The sequence below is a fragment of the Prionailurus viverrinus genome, chromosome A3, assembly GCF_022837055.1.
Source record: "Prionailurus viverrinus isolate Anna chromosome A3, UM_Priviv_1.0, whole genome shotgun sequence".
Lineage (NCBI taxonomy): Eukaryota > Metazoa > Chordata > Mammalia > Carnivora > Felidae > Prionailurus > Prionailurus viverrinus.
Window position 1 is genome coordinate 120,907,665 of NC_062563.1, and position 26,613 is coordinate 120,934,277.

Consider the following 26,613-nt stretch of genomic DNA (forward strand, 5'->3'; position numbering starts at 1 on the left):
CAAAAAGCAACCAGAAAAGATAGATACCTGCAAAGAATTGATAGATTTCTCAACGCCAACAACAATTGAACAGTTTTTTTATAAACAAGAAAAACCCGCTTTCTTTAAAAATAACACTTCCAATCATATCCACTGCTGCTGATGTTTATGTTGAAACTTTTAAGAATTTTCTTTGTGAAAAAAGACAGTTGAATATCATTAATGTACTGAAAGTAACTAAACCTGTCAAAGGAAAAGGGGAAAGACTTTTTCTGGCAAGCATTGAGAAAGGCCCCAGTGAGATTCATGCTGAAAGAATAACACTGATAGCTAACATTTATTGACAGTTTACTATGTGCCAGTCATTATTCTAAGTGCTTTGCATATATTAGCTCATTCATTCTGCAAAACAATCTCATGAGAAAACTAAGCCTCAGAAAGGTAAGGAAACTACTCAAGGCGACAGTTGGTCAGTGGCAAGCTGGGACTGGGGTACTAGTCAATCAACTCCTGAGATTTAGCTACAGAAGGTTGTAGTTCGGGAGGAGCATTAAATCTGGAAAAAAGAGCAAGACAAATGGAAGAAGGATCTGAGGCTGAAACAACAGACTGTGTGAGCATTAACCGGGTAAGGAACACCCAGTGTGTGCCAGGAGGGTGTTTCAACCTAGGTAAAGGCCCTGAGGTTGGAGGTTTCAGCACCGAAAAGATGTCTGTGAGGCTGGAGCCCAGAGAACAATACTTGGAGTGAAATTAGGCTGGACAGGCAGGCCAGATCTCTCAGGACCGTCTTCTACAAACACAGTATACTGATTTTAGAAATGTGTGCCAATTTATGTTTACTTCTTCATAGAGAAATAGTGCTTCCAGCGGAGAGTCTGGCTTTGTTTCTCCCCCCAAAAGTAATTTATTCCTTTAGATTTGTTTAGGCTTCGACATCTTTTCCTTGAGTATCTAGTATTAGGTCATATATCTGACTCCCAACATTGCAACTCTAAAGGTTAGTGAAATGGAACAGAATGGAGGGCAGGTGGGGAGAAGTCTGACGAAAAGAAAAGTTCCATTTAATTAGTTAAACCTTACATGTGTCCTCAGTCACAACCATTTAAGTTATTTTAGAAATTAATTAAATTTGTTGAGATAGCATTGTGGTTGAATGTTTAAAATTAAGTATATTTAATGCCATCATGTAGTCTTGTTGACTTTACATCGTACTTTAAAAATACCGTAAATAAAAGCTCCAAAGCCATTTGACCCTGAAAAGGAGGTCACGTTCTCCTTTCCTGCAAACAAGATAAGTCTGTTTACACCTGATAGTTTCTGATGCCACTTCTCTAATTCGTGTGAAAATGATAATTGTTAGAATGGTCTTGAGTGGAAATACTGATAAGGTCCCTTTCATCTTCAGTTTATTTTCCAGTGTGTGGTTATCTTCTAAATATTGGGCCTCTCAGGAAGGATTCTTCTTGACTAGATTTCTGTTAAACAGAGGACTACTAATCTGCTAATCTCTTGCCGATACAAGTGCTTTGCATAAAATGGGTGTAGTGCTCAAAAGAATTTATTTATAGCCTGCCAGATAGGCTTTGTATTGACGTTTTACTTTTTTTTTTTTTTTAAACCTTCTTTCAAAAAAAAAGACCATTAAATCACTTAAGCAGCCAGCATGGCACCCTGTGGAGTACCTCAGTGTCAGAGCTATCCCTTCTCTTTTAGTTGACAACATGGCCACTGGAAACCTCTTCAGGCTGACCCTTGAACAAAGAAATTCTAGGTTGTTTAGATGAGCCAGGAGAGCTCATTTGTTTTCCTGGAGTGCCTAAATTCCTTTAAAAAAAAAAACAAACAAACAAAAAACTACAGTGTGTGGTAAATCATAGTAATAAGAGCAAATTCTTAAAATTTCATCACAAACATCAGCAACACTAGATGTAATCAGAGGAGAGTTTTTTGTTTCTTTATTTTTTAAGTTTTTTTCTTTATGAAAAATGTGAAATTCCTTATGGAAGACTTGGAAGAAATGTGAAAGGAAGGGGAAACATTTTGTTGTCATCCCACCCAACATGTTTTCAAGAAGCTTTTTTTTTCAGATAGCCCAGCCTTCACAGCCTTATCATCACATCGACTGCTCCAGGCATGCACCATTCCAGAAATATCCTTATGGCTTCTTGCAAGTAAAGATCAACAGTATCCATGTGGTGTTTTGCACACATTTAATGACTCAAAGCCCCTGTAGAATAGTAATTAATTATCAAACGTGGGTACATGCTATAATCGTGTGAAGCATTTAAAACGTAGAGATCCTTGGCTTTGCTTCCAACCTACTGAATCAGAATCTCTGTGTTTAGAGCCCATTGATTTTTTTTTTTTTAAAAAGGAAAAACAAAACTTTTTGTAAACAAAAATGTATAGCTAGCTAGGGAACCACTGCCCTAAAAGTCATTGGGTTTTTGAGAGGATTAGTAATCCACAGTCTTCTAGTTAGTCTAAGTGAGATTGGGGTGATGGGAGGGTGCCGCTGGAGTATGAAGAAAGCAGAGCTGATATCAGGCACATCTCTCTGGAACTCCTCCTGCCAAGCTCATACAGATGGGAAGCCGCCAGCCCTTTTTTAGGAGGCTTCAGAAATGCATGCTACCAGATTGCAGTTTGCTGACTGCATTGGCTTTCCTTGGTTTTTAAAAATTTGCCCAGGTTTACACAGAGGGATCTTGTTTTTATCCTGTATTTTTCAGATGTATTTCCATCTCATTAAAGATGATGGAGCTCTCTGAGATTACCTAAATCTAAGAGAATGCTAAGTGGTCCTCTTCACATCTCTTTCTGTAAATATTCCCATTTTACAGCTGAGAAAATAAAGGTGTAGGAAAATGAAATAAGTCAAGGTCTGCATAGTGAGTAAACAGCAAAATTTAGGATTCCTCACTAGCCTCTCTACTTCCATTCTTATCCCACTACAGTAATAAACTTTATTATAGAATACTTTTAGATTTACAGAGAAATTACCAAGCTACCACAGACTTATATAACCCATGCTGTTTTTCCTCTTATTAACATCTTAACATTAGCATGGCATGCTTATTGCAATTAATGAGCCAATATTGATGCATTATTATTACCCAAAGCCCATACTTTATTCAGATTGTTAGTTTTTGGGTTTTTTTTTAAACGCTTATTCATCTTTGAGAGACAGAGCATGAGCGGGGAAGGCGCAGAGAGAAGGAGATACAGAATCTGAAGCAGGCCCCAGGCTCTGAGCTGTCAGCACAGAGCCCGACGCGGGGCTCAAAACGAACCACGAGATCATGACCTGAGCCAAAGTCAGACGCTCAACCGACTGAGCCTCCCAGGCACCCCAGATTTTGTTAGTTTTTATCTAATGTCCCTTTTCTCTTTCAGAATTCCATCCAGGATAGCACATTACATTTAACTGTCATATCTGTTAGGCTCCCCTTGGCTGTGACAGTTTCTCTAACTTTACTTGTTTTTGATGACCTTAACAGTTTTGACGAGTACTAGTCAAATGCATTGTAGAATGTCCCTTATTTGGGATTAGTCTGATGTTTTTCTCATGATTAGACTCAAGTTATGGCTTTGGAGGAGGAGGAGGAGAAAGAGGAGGTAAGTTCTGTTTTTCTTCCATTGTACCTGGGGTACATAGCGTCAACATCATTTATCTATCACTGTTGATGTTGACCTTGATCACCTGGCTGAGGTAGTGTTTGTCAGGTTTCTCCAACATAAAGTTACTCTTCCCCTCTGTCTCCACACTGTCTCTTTGGAAAGAAGTCTCTGCGGACAGCCCACGCTAAAGGAGTGAGTGTTAAGCTCCACCTCCTTGAAGGCTGAGTATGTACCTACAGTATTTGGAATTGATTCTGTATTTCCTTGTTTAGAGCCCTACAGTGGCTTCATACTACATTCAGAATGAAATGGAAACTCTCCTCCAAGGCTAAAAGGCCCTTGGCGATCAGGGTCCCGGGGTCATCTCCTAGAGTCAGCCACCATTTTCACCAAAGCCCACGTCCACTCCATCAGTGCTGACCTAAACACACCCAGATGAAGCAGCTGCAGGCCTTGCTTGGCCTTTACCTAGCACACCCATCCCTCAGATCATCACCCGGTTAGCTTCCCCGCTTCACTGAGTCTCAGAGAGCCTTTTCATAACCACCGTATTCAAAAAGAGTCTTCTGTCTCAGTTCACTCTGTTTTATGACCCTGTATTTCTTCATTGCATCTATCACTACTGATGGTATATACTGTCTTTGGTTCCTTATCTTTCTCTCCCAGCATGATGTAAGCTACCTGAAGGTGGGGCTGTATCTTATTCACTAATGCATCCTAGTTCCTAGCACATAGTAGGTGCTCAGGAAATATCCGTTGACTAAATGAACAAACTTGTTAATTTTTGAAAGAAATCATCTTTAGGTCTCTTGTGGTTAAAGTATTCCATGTCTTTGTGAACTAATAATTCCCTTTCTGTCTTGTTCCCTTCAGTATCCTAGAGTTATTTTAGGAAGAGAGACCTGGGTTTTGTTGTTGTTTTTTTTTCTTTTAAGGAGCACTGTGAAGTTTAAGATAGTAAATAAATACAGTCCCAAGTTTCTCTGTTATTTAATGTAACGTGACTGTGTTTCACATTTGATTGCGGGAAATCAGCCGTCATCAACACTTACCACTGGGGGCTCTCCTTGTTGTCATCTCCAGGTGGAGAGGCTCTGAGCTCCAGCTGGAACTGCTGCCTCAGGATAGAAGTCTTTGACCCGCACTTCTTTGTACTTGAGTAACAATACTTCTTGGTGCCAAAGAATCTCTCCTGGTTAGGAACTGCTGATAATAACTCTTGATTCCTGTGTTAACCTCTTCTTTGAAAGAAGCCTCAGCCTTGCAGTAACTCAAAACTAAAAAGATTCTTTAGAAATCTCCAATGAAATACTATGAGGTTTTTGTTTGTTTGCCATGATGAAGCCAGTTCCTTTTGAGAGTCCGTTTCCTCATCCAAATTTTCCCCAATCTCACACTAATAAGGAGCCATTCGCTTCAACTCCAGTTTTCAAGAACTGGAAATCTGTTATTCACAGCAGATTTAGTCTCAGGCAAGCCACTTTTGTGAGGCTCAGCTCTGGCTCTCACAAGAGTCTGAAAAGAATATAGAAAATTTGTTCAGTTGGCTGTTGGTCCACTCTAGAGGAAGAAACATCACCTTTTTTCCTTCTTTTAAGAAAAAAAATATTTGGTAAAAAAGCCTCCCACCCACATTTGCTATGCTGTTTTGCCCCTGTTTATTTAGGAAATGCCACATGAAAAGAACTATTTATTGCATCTTTAAGCTCTAGACAGGAAACAAGGTTTCTGCTTCATGGTAGATCATGTTTTGGGCAGAACCAAGAATGTGCAGCGTGAAACATAGCCATCTCAGAGCCTTCATTTTGGGCTTCTGTTCTGGTTAATCAAAAAAAGGGAAACGTCATCTATTTATCCATTTTCCTAGTTTGTGTTGATTGGCTTTCATATTCTTAAAGGAGGCAACAAGGGTCAGAAATGTCAGTGGATATGCAAATCATAACCACAAATGATTTCGCCAGAGAAGATATGCAAATGGCCAGTAAGCACATGAAAGCATGCTCAATGTATTAGTCATAGGGAAAATGCAAGTTGAATCCACAGTGAGATACCACTTCACACCCACTAGGATGACTATGATCAAAAAGATGTACAATTACAAGTGTTGACAAGGGTATGGAAAAAATGGAACCCTCATACATTGCCAACGGGAATGTAAAATGGTGTAGCCACTTGGGAAAGCGTTTGCTGTATAACCCAGCAATTCCACTCCTAGATATATACCCAAGATAAATGAAAACCTATCAGTACACAACACGTGTCCACAAATGCTCATAATGACATTATTCAAAACAGCCAAAAAGTGGAAAGAACCCAAATGCCCATCAGCTGTTGAATAGATAAACAAAATGTAGTATATCCATGTAACAGAATATTATTCAGCAACAAAAAAGGAAGTATTGCTACATGCTACAACACAGAGGAACCCTGAAAACATTTTGCGGAGTGAAAGAAGCCAGACATAAAAGATCATGATTCCATTTATATGAAATATCCAGAGTAGGCAAATCCATAGAAATAGAAAGTAGGTTAGCAGTTCTCAGGGTGTGAGTGTAGGGGGAATAGGGAATGACTGCTAATGGGTACGGGGGAGTTTTTTGAGGTGATGAAATGTTCTGGAATTAATGGTGATAATCTCACAAGCTTGTAAATATACTTAAGCCCACTGAATTGTACACTTTAAAAGGGTGGATTTCATGGTATGTAAATCATATCTCAAAAAACCCACAGTTAAATATTTCACATGCACTAGAATGGTTAAAACAATGAAAGAAAAAAGACAATGACAAATGTTGGCCAGGATGCGGAGAATTCAGAACCCTCATTCATTGTTGGTGGGATTCTAAAATGATACAGCTACTTTGGAAAACAGTTTCATAGTACCTCAAAATATTAAATACAGGGGGCGCCTGGGTGGCTCAATCGGCTGAGCGTCCGACTTCACCTCAGGTCATGATCTTGCGGTTTGTGAGTTTGAGCCCCACTTTGGGCTCTGCTGACAGCTCAGAGCCTGGAGCCTGCTTTGGATTCTGTGTCGCCTCCTCTCTCTGCCCCTCCCATGCTCATGCTCTGCCTCTCAATAATAAATAAACATTAAAAAAAAATTTTTTTTAAATATGAAATACAGGGGCACTTGGGTGGCTCAGTCAGTTAAGCGTCTGACTTAGGCTCAGGTCATGATCTCACATTTTGTGGGTTCGAGCCCCAAATCAGGCTCTGTGCTGACACCTCGGAGCCCGAAACCTGCTTCGGATTCTGTGTCTCCCCTCTCTCTGACTCTCTCCCACTGGCACTCTGCCTCTCTCTGTCTCAAAAATGAATAAACATTTAAAAAAAAAATTTTTTTTTAACGTTTATTTATTTTTGAGACAGAGAGAGACAGAGCATGAACGGGGGAGGGTCAGAGAGAGGGAGACACAGAATCTGAAACAGGCTCCAGGCTCTGAGCTGTCAGCACAGAGCCCGACGCGGGGCTCGAACTCACGGACCGTGAGATCATGACCTGAGCCCCAGTTGGCTGCTTAACCAACTGAGCCACCCAGGCGCCCCTAAAAAAATTTTTTTTGGATATTAAATACAGAATTATCAGATAACTCAGGAATTCCACTCCCAAGTATTTACTCAAGAGAAATAAAAACGTATCAACACAATGACTTGTAAATGATCATTTTTAGCAACTTCATTTGTAACAGTCAAAAGCTGGCAACAGTGGAATACTATTCAGCAGTAAGGTGGAAGGAGCTCCTGATTCATCGAACAACAATGACAAACCTCAGGAACAGCATGCTTAGTGGAAGCCAGAAACTAAAGACCACATGTTGTATGATTCCATATATATGAAGTTTCTAGAAAAGGCAAAACTGCAGACAGAAAGCACGTCAGTGGTTGCCTGTGGTTGGGGATGAGAGTGGCAATTGACTGCAAGCCAGCATGATGGATTTTTTGTGGTGATGGGAAATGTTCTAAAACTGGACTGTGGTGGTTGGTTGCACAACTGTTTAAATTTACTAAGCCTTGGGGCGCCTGGGTGGCTCAGTCAGTTCAGCAGCCGACTTCAGCTCAGGTCACGATCTTGCGGTCCATGAGTTCGAGCCCCGCGTCGGGCTCTGGACTGATGGCTCGGAGCCTGGAGCCTGCTTCCGATTCTGTGTCTCCCTCTCTCTCTGCCCCTCCCCCGTTCATGCTCTGTCTCTCTCTGTCTCAAAAATAAATAAAACGTTAAAAAAAATAAAAAATAAATAAATAAATTTACTAAGCCTCATTGAATGGTATACTTAAAATGGGTGGATTTTATGGTATGTAAATTGTACCTCCAAAATCTGTTTTATTTTTTAATGTTTATTTTTGAGAGTGAGAGACAGAGAGAGAGAGACAGAAACAGAGCATGAGTGGGGGAGAGGCAGAGAGAGAGGGAGACACAGAATCCAAAGCAGGCTCCAGGCTCTGAGCTGTCAGCACAGAGCCCGACGTGGGGCTCGAACTCACGATCTGTGAAATCATGACCTGAGCCAAAGTTGGACACTTAACCGACTGAGCCTCAGGTGCCCCAAAAATCTGTTAAAAAATCAGTAGTCTAAGTTTCTGGATATATTTTAATTACACACACACACACACACACACACACACACACAGAAAAAAAACAAAAAAACCCTTTGCTTTCTTCTCACTGTAGACCCGTCCTCCTACTGACTTGAGCTTTAACTTTGATGCCAACAAACAACAAAGACAGCTTATTGCAGAACTGGAAAACAAAAACAGGTAAGAATGCAGAGGCCAAGCCAGTTTCTAAAGTCCAAGACTGTCATGTGAGTATCTGATTCTCCTTTTCCTTGCAGACTAGTTGTATTTTGACCATGAAGGAGGATCCCACCTTAGTGAATATAGGCCAGACCAACTCATGGGAATGCCCCTACTCTGATTTGGAGATCTCTGCATGCTGTACATTCTGGTAGCCCAAAGCCCTGTTCCTGTGCCCTCATGGATTCTTTCTCCCTTGCCTTCTCCCACCTACCAGCTCCCCTCTCATGATTTCCTTTTCCACCCCACCCCTCTTTCACTTTATCTGGTCATCTTATCCTGGCCCACTGTGCTGTATGTGACTGTCTGCTCTCTCCCCACAAAGCCATGTAAAGTCACAGACACCAGACGGCACACCAGTATGCCCTGAATAGTAGAAACCGGGACAAGGAGATTAGATGTAAAGTAACAGGTTTTGGAAGAAGAAATGGCAGCTCTTATCACTCGGGGGCTCAAGAGGAAGAAGGGAGATGGGGGGAGTTAGCATAGGACCCACATTCAGAGATTGCAGGGAGTTCGTTTTTCCTTTCCCTAGAAAGAAAGAGTCTTCTAGTGGCTGTTTTCCTTTAGTGGAGATTTTTCAAATTCTTGAGAAGAGTGTTTATATGACTTTCTTTACCACAAAAGATTGTTTCATTGAGGAAATATGAAGTGTGGAAATATCAAGAAGGTGGCTATTCCACATCTCGGTCATTTGGAAGCAGTCAGAACAAGATTGGTGGAGGCTGTTCTAGAATAAAAAGACCTGACAGGAAAGAGCTGTGAAGCGCTGTGCAGCCAACTTTCTTTCATCTGGCCTCTCCAGGGAGATCCTGCAAGAGATTCAGCGTCTCCGTCTGGAGCATGAGCAGGCTTCCCAGCCCACCCCCGAGAAGGCCCAGCAGAACCCCACGTTGCTGGCTGAGCTGCGGCTGCTGAGGTAAGTAGGGATACTGCACCACTGTCTGCAAAGGATGGTCTGTGGTAGGAATTTACGTGTTGGGAAACAAAACGAGTAGGATGGAATCTGTTTCTCAATACAACTAGTCCTGTTAGAGCAAACAGTTAAAAACATTCCAGTCATCCTGTTACTGCTTCAGGTGTTTGGATTCTGAGAACTTCAGCCATCGTGGCAGAACCAGGTCAACACCAGTGTCCGGCTCCACGCCAGGCAGGGCAGTGTTTACACTTTTATGATGGCTTTAAGAAGACTGTGCTCCGATCCGTCTTCTTATTTTGTTAATTAGTCTGACTTTGAAGACCCTTGGCAGGAATAATGCTCCTCTGTCCTATGAGTATATTCTCCCGGTGCTTCACAGTCAGAGCAGGACTCTGTTGAAGGGGAAGGGTGCTTGTTACACAGGCACGTCTCTGAGATGCAAAACCGCGTGGGAATCCCTTGCACCACCGCTGTGGAACCTTCCCACTTCGACATAGATATAAACGGCCTCGGGGCCCGGAGACTCAGGGCTCAGGACCCAAATGCGGGCAGAGAGCTGCTTCAGCCCCCACTGAGATGCTATTTTGGAGTGAATGGAGAAGTCTGCCAGAAGAGCTTAACATGAGAGTGATCTGATCAAAGTTATTAGGATCTTATTTCCTAATAAAGTCTTAAAAAGATGTGTGTGTACTCTTTGGTAAATGCAGACATTTTTTGGACGCTAAGTTAGTGACTGGCTTCTCACCAGACCTCTAGATGTCCAAAGAGTATCCTTTCTGTGTAGGTTGTAACATTTGACATTGCACAGTTGATTTTTAATGTGCCATCATCTGGGGTTCTGCATAGCCGAATATCCTTTTGTAATTCTTCCTTTGGCTTAGGTCATGTAGCTTCTCAACCATCATTTCTTCTCCTAGAGAATGGAGATGATTGTTTTTCTATAACTATCTTTCTTTCTAGATTTATATCATCAATAAATAAGTCATAAAGAATTTAAACTGTGCAGATGAAAATCATTAGAGATACAGAGATTCCCATTCTTCTGAAAATTCATTTTAGTTCCTAAATTTAATTGGGCTTGAGGATTTGGTTCCTAGGCCCTCCGTTGCATGTCTGGGATGTTAGCAGCTTGGTGCTACTCTCCGAAGTCTGGGAGAGCATGTGCAGCTGACTCAGTCCCAGTGTTAACTCTGAACTCTCGGCGTAAGATACAACTGTTCCCTTTTCCTCACCACAGCCCAGGCACAAGTAACTGTTTTATATCTAGCAAAGCAAAAAATGATTATACTCCAATCTTAACTGTTGCTGGAAGTGGGATCGCTAAAAGTCCTTAATTCAGCCGGAAGTGTCTGGAAAATGTCACAGATTTAGTAGGCAGAGGGCTGAGCCCAGGGATGTCATGTAGGCAGCAAGAAGCAAGAATTTACCCTAAATCTGAGGAGGGTCTAAATCTTGAAAAGTCCGGAAGTGTTTAATCTGAAAAGCAGCTTCTGTTATCACTACAGAAAGAGAGACTATTTGGTAAGCATGCAGGATCAATTGCTTATGCACACAGACAAAACATATTGGCTCTCCACTTCACACTATATACAGAACACACTACCAGATGGATTAAACATGGAGACAAAACTTTAAAACTTTTAGAAGAAAATGTGAGAGAATTTCTTTAGGATTTTGGAATAGAAAATAGTTTCTCAGAATCACTTACCGTGAAAGAAGTTGGTAAATTCATCTATATTCATATTGAGAACTTTTGTTTATCAAAAGACACATAAAGGGCAAGATTCATTTCTACGTATCTGACATCCTTCTGGTTTTGATCAATATATACGAATCCAGGAACTGCCAGGTACCCAGCTAGTGTAATAAAACGAGATAGAGAATTTCATTCTTGGGATTAGTGGTTATGAATTGTCTTTCCCCCATGATTGTTATTTTTAATTTTTATTTTTTTAAGTTTTTTAATTTATTTTTGAGACAGAGACAGAGCATGAACGGGGGAGGGTCGCAGAGAGAGGGAGACACAGAATCTGAAACAGGCTCCAGGCTCTGAGCCGTCAGCACAGAGCCCAATGCGGGGCTCGAACTCACGGACCGCGAGATCGTGACCTGAGCCGAAGTCGGACGCTTAACCGACTGAGCCACCCAGGCGCCCCATGACTGTTATTTTTAAATGGTATACTCATTTCAATAATATATATGACAAATGTGTAAGATATGAAGCATAAAGATAAAATGAATACCCGTGAACCCACACCTTTGTCATGTGTTGTTAAAACCATGTCGTGTGTGTAAATGCCCCCAGGCCCATTTCCTTGCTTCCACGTTCCCCACAGAGCTCTCCTCTATCCAGAATTTGGTTTATCATTGTCTTGCTTTTTAAACAGTATCTATCATCAAATGTGTGTGTATTACCACATAATAAAGTGTTTGGTTTTGCTTTTTGTTTTTTGCGCTTTATAGAAATGTTGTTATATGCATAGAGTGGAACCTTCCCCCCCCTTCAGTACTACGCTTTAGGACAGTTGAAGGACAGCATGGGTCCTTCCGTGTTGTTGCTGCAGCTACATATAGTTCCTTCATTTTCACCACATAGTGTGATTATTTGGTTGTGCATAGCACAGGGAAAGAGTACCACATCCAGTCTTGGAAGTTCAGAGAAGAAAGGCTCTCTAGAAAATCGAATGAGTCGGTTTTTCTTTATTGAATTTATACCTGTGCTGGGAATTTAGGGAGTATGAAGACTAGAAAACAATGATTCCGTCTTACAGATTTGTGATCTAGTTTTGGAAATAAACATAAAAGAATTTTCTGGTCAGTTAACTAATATTATATAGTGTTAATAAATAGTATGGGCATTGCTCTATAAGAAATCTAAGTATGAAAATATAGAGAGAGGCTAGAAGCAATTAGACCCATGGAGGTGGTGGAAGTTGAGCTAGGCCATGGAAGGTAGGGTTGATTTGGATGGAGTCTGGGACAAAACATTTCAGATTAGAAGTGGAGTTGGGGTTCAGCATGATCCCCCAAAGAAGTATGATACATTTCAGAGAAGGGAAAGAGTCTTAGAACTAAGAATTTGTTTCAGGCGTCCATTGAATTAATCTTTAGAGTGCCAGTGATGGGAGATAAAATTAGTTGACGAATTGAGACCAGATTCTGGAGAGCCTTAAGTGATAGGTGAGTGGAAATCCTTGGAGGATTCCAAACAATGACGATGTTAACTTCACTAGATGTTAATTGAGTACGTACTGGATGTGATAGTCTCTTAATCATTCAATACATGCAAAGATGAGTGAGACTCATCCCCTGACCTCAAGGATTTTGCCTCATGGTAGGTATGTATGACAGCGATGCAAGGTAAAATAAATGAGGTGCCACAGGAGCACCAGTTGTTGTAGTGATTAATTAAGCAGGATCTTATACCTGCTGAAGTAATTAGGAGTAGCTTCCTGGGAAGAGTGACATTTGGGTGGGACACTAAGGAGTGAATAATATTTGGAAGAAGTTGGGGAATTGCCGGGATTCGTAAAATGACAGGATCTGCTTAAGGAAAAGTGAACCATCAGCTGGACATCTGGACGTGGAAGGGAATAGAAGGTGAGGCACTAAGGATAGGCATGCAGGTGGGGTCTGGAGCAGCACTCTGATAGAAATAGAATGTGGGCCACACATGTAATTAAAAACTTTTCTAACAACCACAGTGAAAAACTAAAAGGAAATAGGTGCCATTGATTTTATCTTTCATACCCATGGTCTTATTTGATCCTCCAGATATTGCCATAGTTGTTTGTAATTAGTCCTATTTTAGTGAAGAGAAAATTGAGGCTCTTACAGGTTAAGTGACTTGTCCAAGGTTGCAATATTTAGTAAATGGTGGGCCTCAAGCCTCTTGATTTCTATTCCACTTCACCATAACAGATGAAATCAGGATTAATCAGGCTAAGAGACCATTGCACGTGTGAGGTAAGGCATGCTTGGATAAAGTGAGAGACGGGAGAGAAAGACACATACATTTCTAGGAAAGAGTCATCTAAGTCGGATGACTGAATATAGGGTATAAGCAGGAAAGTATCGAAGAGGACGGAGGTTTTCAGCCATGACAGCTAGAAGAAATGAGGAAAGAGAACCATTTGCGGACTAAAGTCTTAAGTTCGGTTTTGGACTTATTGAGCTAGAACTGACGCGAAACCTGGCCTCGGAGAAAAGTGAATTCTCTCAGACACAGAGCCACCCTGGTGTCAGTCTCACTCTTGAGGCTGGCATCTGGTGCTGGAAGCATCAGCTACTGAACCCTGTTTCCCCTGAGCAATTTTCATACGTTTTCTCCACTATCAATTTAAGTTCGGACTCGTTTCATGTATCTTTCTAAAATTGACTTCCTGAGGAATTTTTAAAATCACTTTAACAATGATATTAATCATGCTTTGTTCTGTATATGGCCATGTGCATTTTCCAAAGCATTTTTACATACTATTCTCACAACAGGAAAGTGAGCAAAACAGATATTATCACCACTTTCTACATAAGGTATCAGAAGTTCAGTGACTCGCTCAGCATCGCAGACCCCAGTAAATAGCGGAATCGGGTCTGAAGCCCATTTCGCCTAGGCTTAGACCCTTCCTTGAGGGTCCCTTGGTCTTCAGAGCCTCATTCCGGATGGGCTTCTCCTCTCGGACAGGCAAAGGAAAGATGAACTGGAGCAGAGAATGTCGGCGCTGCAGGAGAGCAGGCGCGAGCTGATGGTTCAGCTGGAGGGGCTGATGAAGCTGCTGAAGGTAAGAGAGAGCCCTGGCCGCTCCCCCACGCCCCGCCCCCTCCCCCCCGCCTCCCTCCCACCGCTTGTTCCCCTTCACCTCCAGTTCAGCTGCTGCCGCCCCCCCCCCACCCCTGCCGTGCTGCCTGAGCAGGGTGCCGCTAAAGGCTTAAATGGCTCTGCCCGTAAAGTTAGACACGACTCCATAAAGTCATCTAATTAGTGTAAAGCCTGATTATAAAAAATGAGTAACTGGAGTTAGCGTCATGTCCTTAAATAGTGGTAGGCGGGTTTATAAATAGGATATTAACTATATGTAAACAAATGTTTCTCAACTGTTTGAAGTTTCTTTTAAAACAAATTTTCAAATATTTCGCCTAAATACTCAAGAAGGATTAAGAGTCCTATTTTAGTAAGTATTATCGTGGCAGACCAAGCTAATCAGACTAATTCTAATGAATAACTTTATTAGGAGGAACAAAAGAGCATCCCAGCTCTATGTTTGTTATCTTGGGGCTTGAATAAATTTGGAATGATTCAGATGTCACTATCTTTGTTGACATATTACAACATGCAACAAATATATCGCAGCCCCTATACCTCAGAGGAGAGAAAGGCACATTTGGCATTTAAGTGTCCTCACCTGGACAGTTTGACTGGCACTCCACAGAAATATCTACCCAGATACGTAGCAGCAAGACCAGAATACATTTGTTCCTGCTGTTAGTTCCTTCGGTCTCTGTGTCTGTGCTGAGAAACCACTGTATTTTGTGGTGCCACACCGAGTTCGCAGCCAGAGTGGAAATCACAAAGTGTGGATTACCTCAAAAGCCAGGCTGAGGGGAGTAGATTGAATCCTGTGGTAAGAGAGTCACTGACGGTTTGGGAAATAATAGTTTGGGAAAATATGTAGAGCGGATCAGAGAGGGAAGAAACTAAAGGAGAAATGGAGATAAATATAACTGTCTAGCCCAGTGATTGTGCTGCATCACAATCTGTGAGTGTGAGTGTGTGAGTGACAGGGGTCCAGACTAGCAGTGCGGCTCAAGGAAACATCAGCTTGGAGACTTTTCTTCAACTTCTCTATGCTAAACGAGTCCCTTCATAGTGAAGCAAGTGGTATTAGCAACTTGGGTAAATGTAGCGTTTGTGTTTTAAACTGACTTTTGGGGCGCCTGGGTGGCTCAGTCGGTTAAGCGTCCGACTTCGGCTCAGGTCATGATCTCACAGTTCGTGAGTTCGAGCCCTGCATCGGGCTCTGTGCTGACAGCTCAGAGCCTGGAGCCTGCTTCACATTCTGTGTCTCCCTCTCTCTCTGCCCCTTCCCTGCTCATGCTCTGTCTCAAAAATAAATAAACATTAAAAAAAAAAACTGACTTTTGACTTGCTCAGGACAATCGCTTCTTTTAGTCTTAAGCTGAATCTCTTTTTCTAGCTTTGGTCCTGGGTATTTGGGTTGTTTTGCATGGACGTGTTTCTACGTTAACCCTGTTAACGGAATTTCTCTTGAGAAGTATTTCGTGTCTAAATGGGTCTTGTTTAAAGAAAACCTGGCCCAGATCCCTCTAATAGTTGTCAAGTATCCAGCTAATCCAACCCAATCACCCACTCAAGATGGCAGAGAGGGACTTAAATGCATTTGGCCGGTATAGCATCTGGAGTCATGTGGGGCTTTGAAAGTCCTGCCATTGTGGGGTAGTCCCCTGCAAGACGGGAGATAATAGGGGATCCACTCATCCCTGGCCTGTGTCAGACTTGCTTGTAGTAAGTTGCTTTCAGACATTGCCCAAACATAGGTGGGAAGATACCCTAGGGTAATTTTTGTAAAAGGCAAAAGGTTTATGCAAACTGAAGGGAAGTCAGAATGCATTTCCCCCAAAGTCCCACGGTGTGCTTTCTCGTTAGCTGCGCCGCCCTCAGTCTCCGTTAGAGTTCCTGGTTCAGAGCCCTGTGAATATTATTGTGACCTGGTTCACTTCTGATGCTTGTATTCAAGGGCTGGGCAGAATGAGCCGAGGCCTGGAACTCTGATCCCAAACGCTGAGCTTCTTTGTATTTCTAGCTACTGTCTTACAGTTACAATTTCGTAAAATAAGCAGGATCCTTGTGCCCCATTTTGTAAAATCCCCTGCCGGCGTCTTAAATGCCTTATAATTTACTTACCTGATAGGCTGAGGCCATTCAGACTGGGAGGAAGAATTTGCAACACAGAGCAGGAATGTTGTCTTTTTACCCATTGATTAGAATTTACAGTTGAAAATTTCATGCCTCTCTAATGTCCAGCTTCCTAAAAAGATGACAGCACAACCCTAATTTGTGTATTATATGCACTCCTAGAAGGTCACCCGTAGGAATCATTGACTTCTATGAAAATTTCAAAGATGTTTTCCTACTATTAAGAAAATATATTCACTAACCCATAATAAAAATACCCTTTAGAATCCTAATTTTAATTTCAAAGGACTGTCCTGCCCTCGTTGATGTTCAATCTGCTAGCATTTAATTCTCTCATAAAACAGCTGTAAGCACTTAGTCAAATGGACAATGAAACCACATGGTCTGGGATACTCATAAATTAAAATACACTGCACAGTAAATTTCCATTTCACAGGGAGTTCTTTCTACTGCTTCAGTGAAATATTATGTACATTATCTATTTATCTGAAAAATGATAATTTAAAGAAGGATGTATATGAAGTGTTCCCATTGTTTATTAATTTATTCAATAATAATCTTAAGTCCTTTTTTGTAAGAAGGCAGGGTAAAAATTAATCAGGCATTTATTTAACAAGAAAATATTGGTTCCTAACTGTCACATTTAGGTATTTGGCAGTAAGACCAAGGAGTTCCAGGGACCTTCTTTCTTTCTTTTTTTTTTTTTTTTTAAGTTTATTTATTTTTGAGAGAGAGAGACAGAGTACGAGCAGGGGAAAGGCACAGAGAGAGAGAGAGAGAGAGAGAGAGAGAGAGAGAGACAGAATCTGAAGCAAGCTCCAGGCTCTGAGCTGTCAGCACAGAGCCCAACGCAGGGCTCGAACTCACGAACTGTGAGATCATGACCTGAGCCAAAGTCGGACACTTAACTGACTGAACCACCCAGACACCCCTCAGGGACCTTCTTAATTGTATTTTTGGTTTTTTGGTGGCATGATGCAGACTGACACCCAGGTACCCATGGTCAGAAGGTATCTTTTCCTTACATTTCCCCCCCTGATTAATGTGTATGGATAACCTCTGTCCCAAACTTATTTAAGCTGGAAGTGGTTGTATGTTGGTATTTTACTTTCTAAATCATGTCCCCAGTATTTTTCTGCCTCATTTTTCATTTTCCTAATATTGCTTTTGAAACAGAGTCACCAGGGGCGCCTGGGTGGCGTAGTCGGTTAAGCGTCCGACTTCAGCCAGGTCACGATCTCGCGGTCCGGGAGTTCGAGCCCCGAGTCAGGCTCTGGGCTGATGGCTCGGAGCCTGGAGCCTGTTTCCGATTCTGTGTCTCCCTCTCTCTCTGCCCCTCCCCCGTTCATGCTCTGTCTCTCTCTGTCCCCAAAATAAATAAACGTTGAAAAAAAAAATTAAAAAAAAAAAAAAAAAAGAAACAGAGTCACCAGGTGAATTCTGCAGTTTTGGATTTCAACCTCATTTGCAAATGAGGTTTAAAATATAAATTATCATGTAGATAACTGCAGTAGCTACGGTGTTACTTTGGCCACCTAGCCAGACATCCCCCATGTGGAAAAGTCTCACATGTTTTTAGGTGACATAAGCACTTTTGGATTTGTGGTTAAAGTATTATTATTCCCTTTAAATCAACCTTGGCTCCTGTGCCAGTTGCCATCAGTCAGTGTTTACTGACACGACTGACTGACTGAAAACAAAAACCTTATATCTAAGACCTCGTATCTGACCTGTTAAGTGTGTTGGCAGAGCCTTCAAGGCTTTATCTGAGTAACTTCCGTGAGTTTAAATTGTAAAACACCATCCTCAGTAACACGTTGTCAAAGCCCACCCTCTGCCAACCCCAGTGCACAGCAGAGGCCCCTACCTCCTGAAAAGGCTGCCCTGTCCACCATTCCCGTCCTAACCTGACATGTGTCTCCTGCAGATTATCATGATGTCATGTCCTGGGACAAACTATCCATAGCAGAATTCCCAAACATGCAAACGGGAAACATTGCTTCCTGAAATTTCCCTGTTCTGTTGAGCCAAAGCACTGTTACCTTGCCTGGAGAAAACAGTAAAAATAGGGAGGTGTCTTGGAAACAGTCCTGAGAACTTTTGTCCTTGTCTTCTGACCTCAGCTGCAATTTCAGCCTGTCAGGATTGCCTCATCCCTCCCCCACCATCTCAGTGTCCATTTCAACACTTAGTGCCAGCAATAAACACACATTTTAAATGGTTTAATAACTCTTCCTATGGCTCTTTGCCCTGCCGAGTGAATGGAGAAAAGTATTCTGCCTTACAGGGAAGCCTGGCTAGGAAGGGAAGGCTCTTCCCAGCTGTGGAATTCTAAGCCCTTCTGACCAGAGCCACGTGCCAGATGTAAAAACTGAAAGATGCTAACTTCTTTTTCTTTTTTTTAAATTTTTTTAAAGTAATCCCTGCACCCAAGGTGGGGCTCGAACTCACGACCTCAAGATCAGGAGTTGCATGCTTTACCAGCTGAGCCAGGCACCCTAAGATGCTAACTTCTTAAGGCTTACTGAGCTAACGCTCAGGGCCCTCTTTGCCTGGGCTCCTGTGAGTATAGGTTTGGTCAGGCATCTAGCAGCTGGCTCTGATTATGAAGAACATCTTCTTGTGCTCAGTTGGAGTCTCCGGAAGAGAGTTCTTGGTGCCTGTTTAATTTCTAGTCCATGTCTCTTCCTTGCAGAAATAAAATTATTTTTTTCCAATTTTTTTTTACTTCCTCTCTCCTTTTTGTAACTGGTTGGATTTTCTGAAACCATTCTTACCATTGGCCCCAGATCTGCAGACCCTGTAAAAGCAGAAGCACCCGTCCGTCCCTAAGACTTCCTACACACATGTTCAGTAAAGACTGCCTGCACGGCTGGATCCGATTTAAATAGAACCATCGCAGCAGCTTTTAGATTTGCACACCCTGGGCAAAGAGCAGAGGTTCCCTGACCACAGTTACTCATGATGAGGCAGAGAAAGAAGAAGCAAAAAGGCCCATTAAAAGACAGAGTAGCTGAAGAGCAAAGGACCACGGAGAGACAGACTCAGAAGTGTTTCTCTTGTCTTTGCTGTGCTTCTTCCCGCGGCGCCCAGGGGTGCGTTGTGATAGCTGAGAGTTGGCAAGTACCCACTCTGCCCGCCGTCACTGTGAGGCTCTAAAAGACAGAGACCACATCTTGTCTTCAGGTTTCCAGGGCCTTATGCATAAGAAGTACTAAATGAACCTGTGTTGAATTAGTGGAAAACCGAGGTCGAGAGTTGTTTTTGAAAAGCCTCTCAGGGCCCTGAAGCAGCTTCCAGTTTGTTGGAGGAATGGGGATGGGATGTAAGCGCATCCTTGGGACAAAACCACAAAAAAGCAGCCCCAAAGCAAGTGGAGAGGAGGGGACTAAGGAAGAGAGTCTGGTCAGGTGAAATTGCTAGTTTGGGGGAAGTTTTTAGGGCAGTGGCTCTCAAACCAGCAGGCATCAGAATCAGCTGAAAAGCTCTGAAACATGTTGCTGTGCCCCACCCACCCCAAGAGTTTGGATTCAGGTAGTCTTGGCAGGCGCCCAAACTTTGCATCTCTGACGAGTTTCCAGGTGCTGCTGCTTTGCGAACCATTGGCCTAGAGGAAGGTAGCTAACACATAGGAATATTAGGAATGGGGAGATTGATTATCGGGCTTCTGGGTCCTAGTTGAGCTATTTCTTTCAGTCTACCCTAAACAGCTATATGAGCTCGGGCGAGTCAGGCTCTCTAGGCCTTTTCTGTCCATAAATGAGGAAGTTGGATTAGATGGTTTCCCAGTTCTAGAGGCTAGCCCTGAATGAACTGGGTGGGACGGAGGCCTGCCATTCGCTCTGTGCAGCTGATGGTGCCTGGTGACCGTCTGGGCCTTAGTCTCTGAACCCGTGTGCCTCGCCTGGTTTGCCTGATTCTTCCATCATTTCTTCCAGATGTTTTGTGGTGATGGCCATTAACCTCTCTCCTTTTTCCCTCTGCCTTTTTTTCCATCTTCAACACCTCTAGGAGGAAGAGCAAAAGCAGGCAGTAAGTGAACTTGGGAATTCTCCATCTGATTCTTGCTCCTTTTGCATGTTCTTCTTTTCCTCAGAGAACTGTTACATTCTTTCTCGTCTCCTCCCTGCACAAGTTCACCTCTGCAGAATTGGTTATGTGTAAAACCCTCAGCCGTTCGCTCCATAGTCATGTAAAACGGCCTGAAAGTCCACGTCATGTTTACCTCATTAGCAGAGCATGTTCTTACTTGAAACCAGAGCTCGTTGAATTTTTGTTAAAGTACACATCTGTTGTGTTTATTTAACTATGCATGATTAGCCAGGCTACGATTGCATTTCCCTGCTTTTGCATTCGCTGCTGCTTCATGTCTAGAGTGACTTTAATTGCTTGAAACAACTTTCGGGGTTGTGGGAGTGACCTCAGGTCTAAATACTACATCATGAATGATTGTGCATGGAAATGTATAGTTTTTCTGATGACTTCAAATGTCCTTTAGTCTCGAACAGGCTTCTGGATGCTCCAGCCCCAGGAGCCTTCTTAACAAAGTTACCAGTGAAAGCTAAGTGACTGGTTATGCCCTAAGTGATTTCCTGTTCAGAGTCTGCTCCAGGGGGAGCTCTGGTTTTTGAGCTGCATGGCTGTTGCATGGTGTTTAGGGAAGGTTTATGTTTGTTTTTATTTTTCCGGACAGCCCTTAACCCACACAAGAAAATCAATTGAGGGCCTATCCACAATAGTAACACCATATGTTTATATAACATAGTAAGGTTTTCAAAGCATACATTTTTTTACACAAGCTAAAGCTGATTTTTAACTTACCTCGGGGCTTTAATTTTAAAAGAGAGAAATATGAATGTGTAAATTCAAAAAATTTACTTGTTTCTTTTTCAAAAAACAAAGTGATCCATGTTTTAGATTAAGAATAGGAATATACAGGGGCGCCTGTGTGGCTCAGTCAGTTAAGCGTCTGACTTCGGCTAAGGTCATGATCTCACAGTTAGTGAGTTCGAGCCCTGCATCGGGCTCACTGCTGTCACTGCAGAGCCTGCTTTGGATTCTGTGTACACCTCCCCCCCCGCCCCTACTCCCCTTACTCCCTCTCTCTCTCTCTCAAAAATAAATAAATATTTAGAAAAAAAAGAATAGGAATACCCAACAGTATATTTCTTATTTTCAGTTAGGAGGGCAATGAAATAATAGAGTGAAGAGGAAAAGAAAGGAAGGAAAAGATCAAATGGGGGAAGAGGCAAGAAAGGAGCAAGGGAGAGACAGACTGTCAGAAGGAAAGCGGATAGATTATGGGATTAAGATAGGTGATCAACCCAGAAATCTCAGTGGCTTTACTGTAACAAAAGTTTGTTTAGTGTTGTTTTTGCTTTGTTTGTTTGTTTATTTTTTTCCTCATTGACACGTAGTTTATTGCTTTGATCTTAGGGCACTTCCTCAGTAGGTGCATTCATATGGGCAAAGCAGGAGAAGACAGCATGGAAAGTCAAGCCCAGTCATTAAATGTTTCTCCCAGGAAGTGACACTCATACTTCTCTTTCCCTCCATTTCATTGCCCAAAGCAAGTCATATGACCACACTTAACTTCAAGGGGGGCATAGATGTATAATCCTCCAGTTTGCTTAGAAGCCACAGAGACGCGGATGCTGGTAACGCCGACCACAAATAGGAGGATGGGTGCGCTTGTGTTGAGGGAAGGAAAGAGAACATCTCTCCTTCCTTCTCCGTTCTCCCGCTGTTTCCCTGACAGTCTCCTCTCCTTCGTGGTGCTCCAGGGCATCACCTCACCTGTAGCTGCCGACAGCCACTGTTCCCCTCCTTCTCTCCTCTCCTCTATACCCCAAAGATGCACGTTGCAGCTAAAACCACTTGCTGGGAACTTACTCCAACAATCTTCCCAGACTAGCATCTCCTCCCTCTGGGAATGTGCCAGCTCAGAGTGAAGAACCCTACACCTTACCTGAGAACTCTCTTTCTGAAGAGGGCGGGCTTTATGAGTATCTATTTTAATGATAGCAGTAGAGCTTCCAATAGACATTTCATTCTTAAAAAACATTATGGATTGCCATGTAATCCAAGAACGAGAAATTGCCACTGCTGGTATGTTATTTCTCAGGTTGCTTTAAAGCTGACCTTGAGCAGACAGGGACTTAAAAAACCTGTTCTCTTCAGTGACCTTTGAGTCTGTGTGAGATCATCATGCCCTTGAAGTCAGCAAAGTAAGAGGCTAGACCCAGACTGCTGAAGCTTGCCCCTAATGAACCACTTGTGTGTATGTCTTAGAAGTTCTCCATGGCCGTGGTCCTGAGTTCATGACCTTGTCTTCGTACTCTCTTAGGACCGTCCATGGCACAAATTGGTACAAATTGTTTTTTCCCCATGATATAGGTAAGACATACTGCTCTGTGGATATAGGTTTAAATATCCTCTGTTTACATCACAGGTTAAACTGGACCCACCCAAGGCTCAGTGCTGAGGCTCAAATTTGAAAGCTCAATAGCTTTATATAATTCAACATTTTAAACAAGTAGACACATAAAGCTTTAGAACTAGTGCTTCTGTTTTAGTCTGTCTCCTTACTGAGTGAGATACAAAAAGGTATTCAGCACAGAGCTAAGTTGTAACTTTTTCTTCCTTCCTGGGTTCTGGCTGGTATAGTTTAATTTCTTCCCCCATCATAATGTGTTACCTATATGGGTGATAAAATAGTTGTGAGACACTCCTACAATGAAGAATTTACTAGACACACTTCCCAAAATTGGCTCTATAAATCCATTATAGAGAACTTTTCATGTAGTCGTCTTCTTGCTTCTTTCCTCTTTAGGGATTATTTTAGCTTTGGGGGGATTTGAGAGGAATAGGTAATGACTGTGACTTAACAGCTTTGGTGCTGTGGGTCCACCTTCAGCCTTCAGCCACTTCTCCAGGGCTTTGAGTGGCATCAGCACCTCAGCTGATAATTCTTCTGTCTTTCCTCTCTCCCTCCCTCCCTCCTTCCCTTCTCTTTTCTCAGATCCAAGAGTTATAATTAAGGGAAGAACTGCCTGGCTATTTCAGATAAGACTTCACTGAGTGACTCTTCAACCCACAATATACCCTACAGTTTAACAGGCTCAGGAATTAGATTGTATCAACTGAGTCAGGGTTAATCAGGCCCGTGATAATCATCAGACTGTAATTAAAGGACTTTGTCTGCCTTTTTCACTACTGCCATCCCCAGTCGCTAGCTAGTGCCTGCCACAGAACAGATAGTCAATAAATAGTTGCTGAATGAAAACTAGTATTAACGAAATTCACAAGATTTCGAACTAAAAGTGGTGTGAATTTGTAAGTTTATTGATTATAAGGCACATAACTGCTTCAAATACTTAGAGCAGTGACTTTGCTCAAGGTACTCCTGTTCCCTACCCATTCAGAAGACTAAATCATGGTTCAGAAACGCCCTTTATAAAAAGGAATCAGAAAAAGGAATTTCAGGGTCGCCATTAATTATGATTAATGCTATTACCATTTCTGTCTAAAGAACAGATATTGAGTATGTAGAATAAAATAATCCTCTCTCTTTTTTTTTTTTTTTCAACGTTTATTTATTTTTGGGACAGAGAGAGACAGAGCATGAACGGGGGAGGGGCAGAGAGAGAGGGAGACACAGAATCGGAAACAGGCTCCAGGCTCTGAGCCATCAGCCCAGAGCCTGACGCGGGGCTCGAACTCCCGGACTGCGAGATCGTGACCTGGCTGAAGTCGGACGCTTAACCAACTGCGCCACCCAGGTGCCCCAATCCTCTCTTTTTTTTAAATACATATAATCTATAAAATGTGGGGTATATGTAGTTATTTTTTTTTTTAACGTTTATTTATTTTTGAGACAGAGAGAGACAGAGCATGAACGGGGGAGGGGCAAAGAGAGAGGGAGAAACAGAATCGGAAGCAGGCTCCAGGCTCTGAGCCATCAGCCCAGAGCCCGACGTGGGGCTCGAACTCACGCACCGCGAGATCGTGACCTGAGTTGAAGTCGGACGCCCAACCGACTGAGCCACCCAGGCGCCCCATATGTAGTTATTTGTATCACTGGAAAGTATTTTGATAATTGCTTAGTAAAAACCTGGTGCCTGCAGCCTGGTTAGGGGATTCACCAGCATGTTACAGAGGAACTCACTAAGGTAACAACAGCCTGACGAGTAATGCTGGTGATGGTATTTACTGCCATTGGTGCACTTGAGCTGTGGGCTACTCCGGTCCTAGTCTGGAGGGATTTCAGATGTCTAAATGCATGCTAGTTACATCTCAGTGTTCCATTTTTCCCAGTGACTCAACACACCATAAAATTGTACTGCTGGATTGCTAACACCAAATAAAATGAGCTATCCAAGGCAAGAGGTACGGTTTATTCATGAAAGATGTTGCCTGGAACATTTCTCTGAATTCTCCTATTAGACATCACTACTTTTTATATACAGATCAACATCAGGCTTAAAGACTCTAACTTTAGATAGTAAGATATAAGAATAGAGGGCTCCCATGGGGTTGCCTTGATCCAAATTAGTAGTATGGTAATGGTCCAGAGGGTTAGATAGATGGGACTCTGAAAATTGTGTAATTAGAGGAATCTTGGGGATTCCACTAAGAGAGCATTGACACGCTTGGAACCTTTCCTTTTACTTCAGTAAGTTGGAATATCAAGTGGGATCTTGCCACACGCCCTTTCTGATTTCCAGAATCAGATGAATAACCCACTACAACTACACCAAAGAAAGCATGGTGTGAGCTGGTTCTTAAAAGCCTGCGTCTCTTGGGGCGCCTGGGTGGCGCAGTCGGTTAAGTGTCCGACTTCAGCCAGGTCACGATCTCGCGGTCCGGGAGTTCGAGCCCCGCGTCAGGCTCTGGGCTGATGGCTCAGAGCCTGGAGCCTGTTTCCGATTCTGTGTCTCCCTCTCTCTCTGCCCCTCCCCCGTTCATGCTCTGTCTCTCTCTGTCCCAAAAATAAATAAACGTTGAAAAAAAAAATTTTTAAAAAAGCCTGCGTCTCTGATCTGGCTCCCCCAAATATACCTCAGAGGAAGGGTGCTCAATATTTAGTTAGCCACGGTTGACCCATGAGGGTTCTAACAAACTTCATGAATATTAACTTTGTAAATTTAAGGAAAAGTAATTTTTAAAAACCCTATACAACAACAAATAAAAGCCTCCTTTGTCCATTAAAGAGATTATTGGTGAACCCCTTGATGTGCTCATGGACCACTTCTCCTCTTGCTTCACTTAACCTCTAGATACAGTCTCATTGGGAAGTGATTCAAATTCACATGCCTCTAAATCTTCTGGACTCTCTGACCCCACCATACTCTAAAATAGAAGGCTGAATCTACTTCTACCCTGAGGCAAAGAATTGCCATTCACTTATTTATTCAGCAGTGTCTTACTACATATGTTCGAGACAGTGAACTTGGCGTTTTGGAGGATAACAAGAGAAATCCTACAAAAATACCACCCTCAAATAGTATGAACATTATTTCATCATTGGCATCATGCCTTAAATACAGAAACACATGCCAGGTCAGTGGTATCCTGAGCTATAGGCACCACTACTATCCCTCTAAGTTTGTGAACTCCACAGATGTCTTTTGGTAAACAAAGATCAGTGTGATGTACTATGTGACTCTGCCATAGACCTTCAGCCTGGGTTCCCGTCCTAGTCTGTGTAGATGACCCCATGTGCTAAATGCACGTAGATTGCCTTGTGAGTCTGTGAAGTGTGCTCATTCACCAGTCCCGGCTCCTGTACTCACTATAGGAACCTGGTAGTTTGTTGCTTTGTTTTTCATTCAGTTTTTTCCCCAAAGGAGAAAATATCGTTACAGTATTAAAAATAAGATTTGTATTTCACTCCCCCAGAACTCCTTGAATACCTACAAGGAGTTTACAGTGTGAGGATATAGGGGGAAATCGCTTTGCGTCTCCGCAGTATTTTTCATCACCCTCGTCAAGGACAAACTGAGAGGTTTCCTTCCCTGCTTTTCTATTTCCCTCCTGCACTACATTTCTGTCTTTCCCTCTCTTGGACAGAATCCATGCAACATATGAAAACTATCTTCCAAAGTCTCCAGGGAAATTCTCTACACACCAAGCTGGAGAAATTGTCCTTCCACTGGAACAACATTGAATTCCTGGGACACACTGTCTCACCCAGAATACTACAATCTGAGTCTGGGCAAAGCATCAGCAGAAAGGAATGAGTGAAAGGTGACTTTTTTAGGTTCTGAGCCTGAGGATCTAGGAAAATGATGGGAACACTGACTGAAGAAGTAAGAAGAGGAGATGATCTGGGTTAGGGAGGGGACTCTGACCTGTTTTTGAA

At 42.5% G+C, this 26,613-nt stretch overlaps 1 protein-coding gene across 4 annotated transcripts in view; it reads left to right on the forward strand.

The window, feature by feature from the left end:
• DTNB (dystrobrevin beta) overlaps window positions 1-26,613 on the forward strand; it is a 245,529-nt gene that overhangs the window by 192,100 nt on the left and 26,816 nt on the right. For 2 of the 4 annotated variants that reach the window (XM_047853827.1, XM_047853826.1), the window contains exons 13-16: window positions 8,276-8,361; window positions 9,206-9,319; window positions 14,001-14,097; window positions 20,262-20,282. In XM_047853827.1, the coding sequence (XP_047709783.1) occupies window positions 8,276-8,361; window positions 9,206-9,319; window positions 14,001-14,097; window positions 20,262-20,282 (318 nt within the window). The remainder of the gene's footprint in view (window positions 1-8,275; window positions 8,362-9,205; window positions 9,320-14,000; window positions 14,098-20,261; window positions 20,283-26,613) is intronic. The other 2 variants (XM_047853828.1, XM_047853825.1) reach the window with 1 other exon arrangement.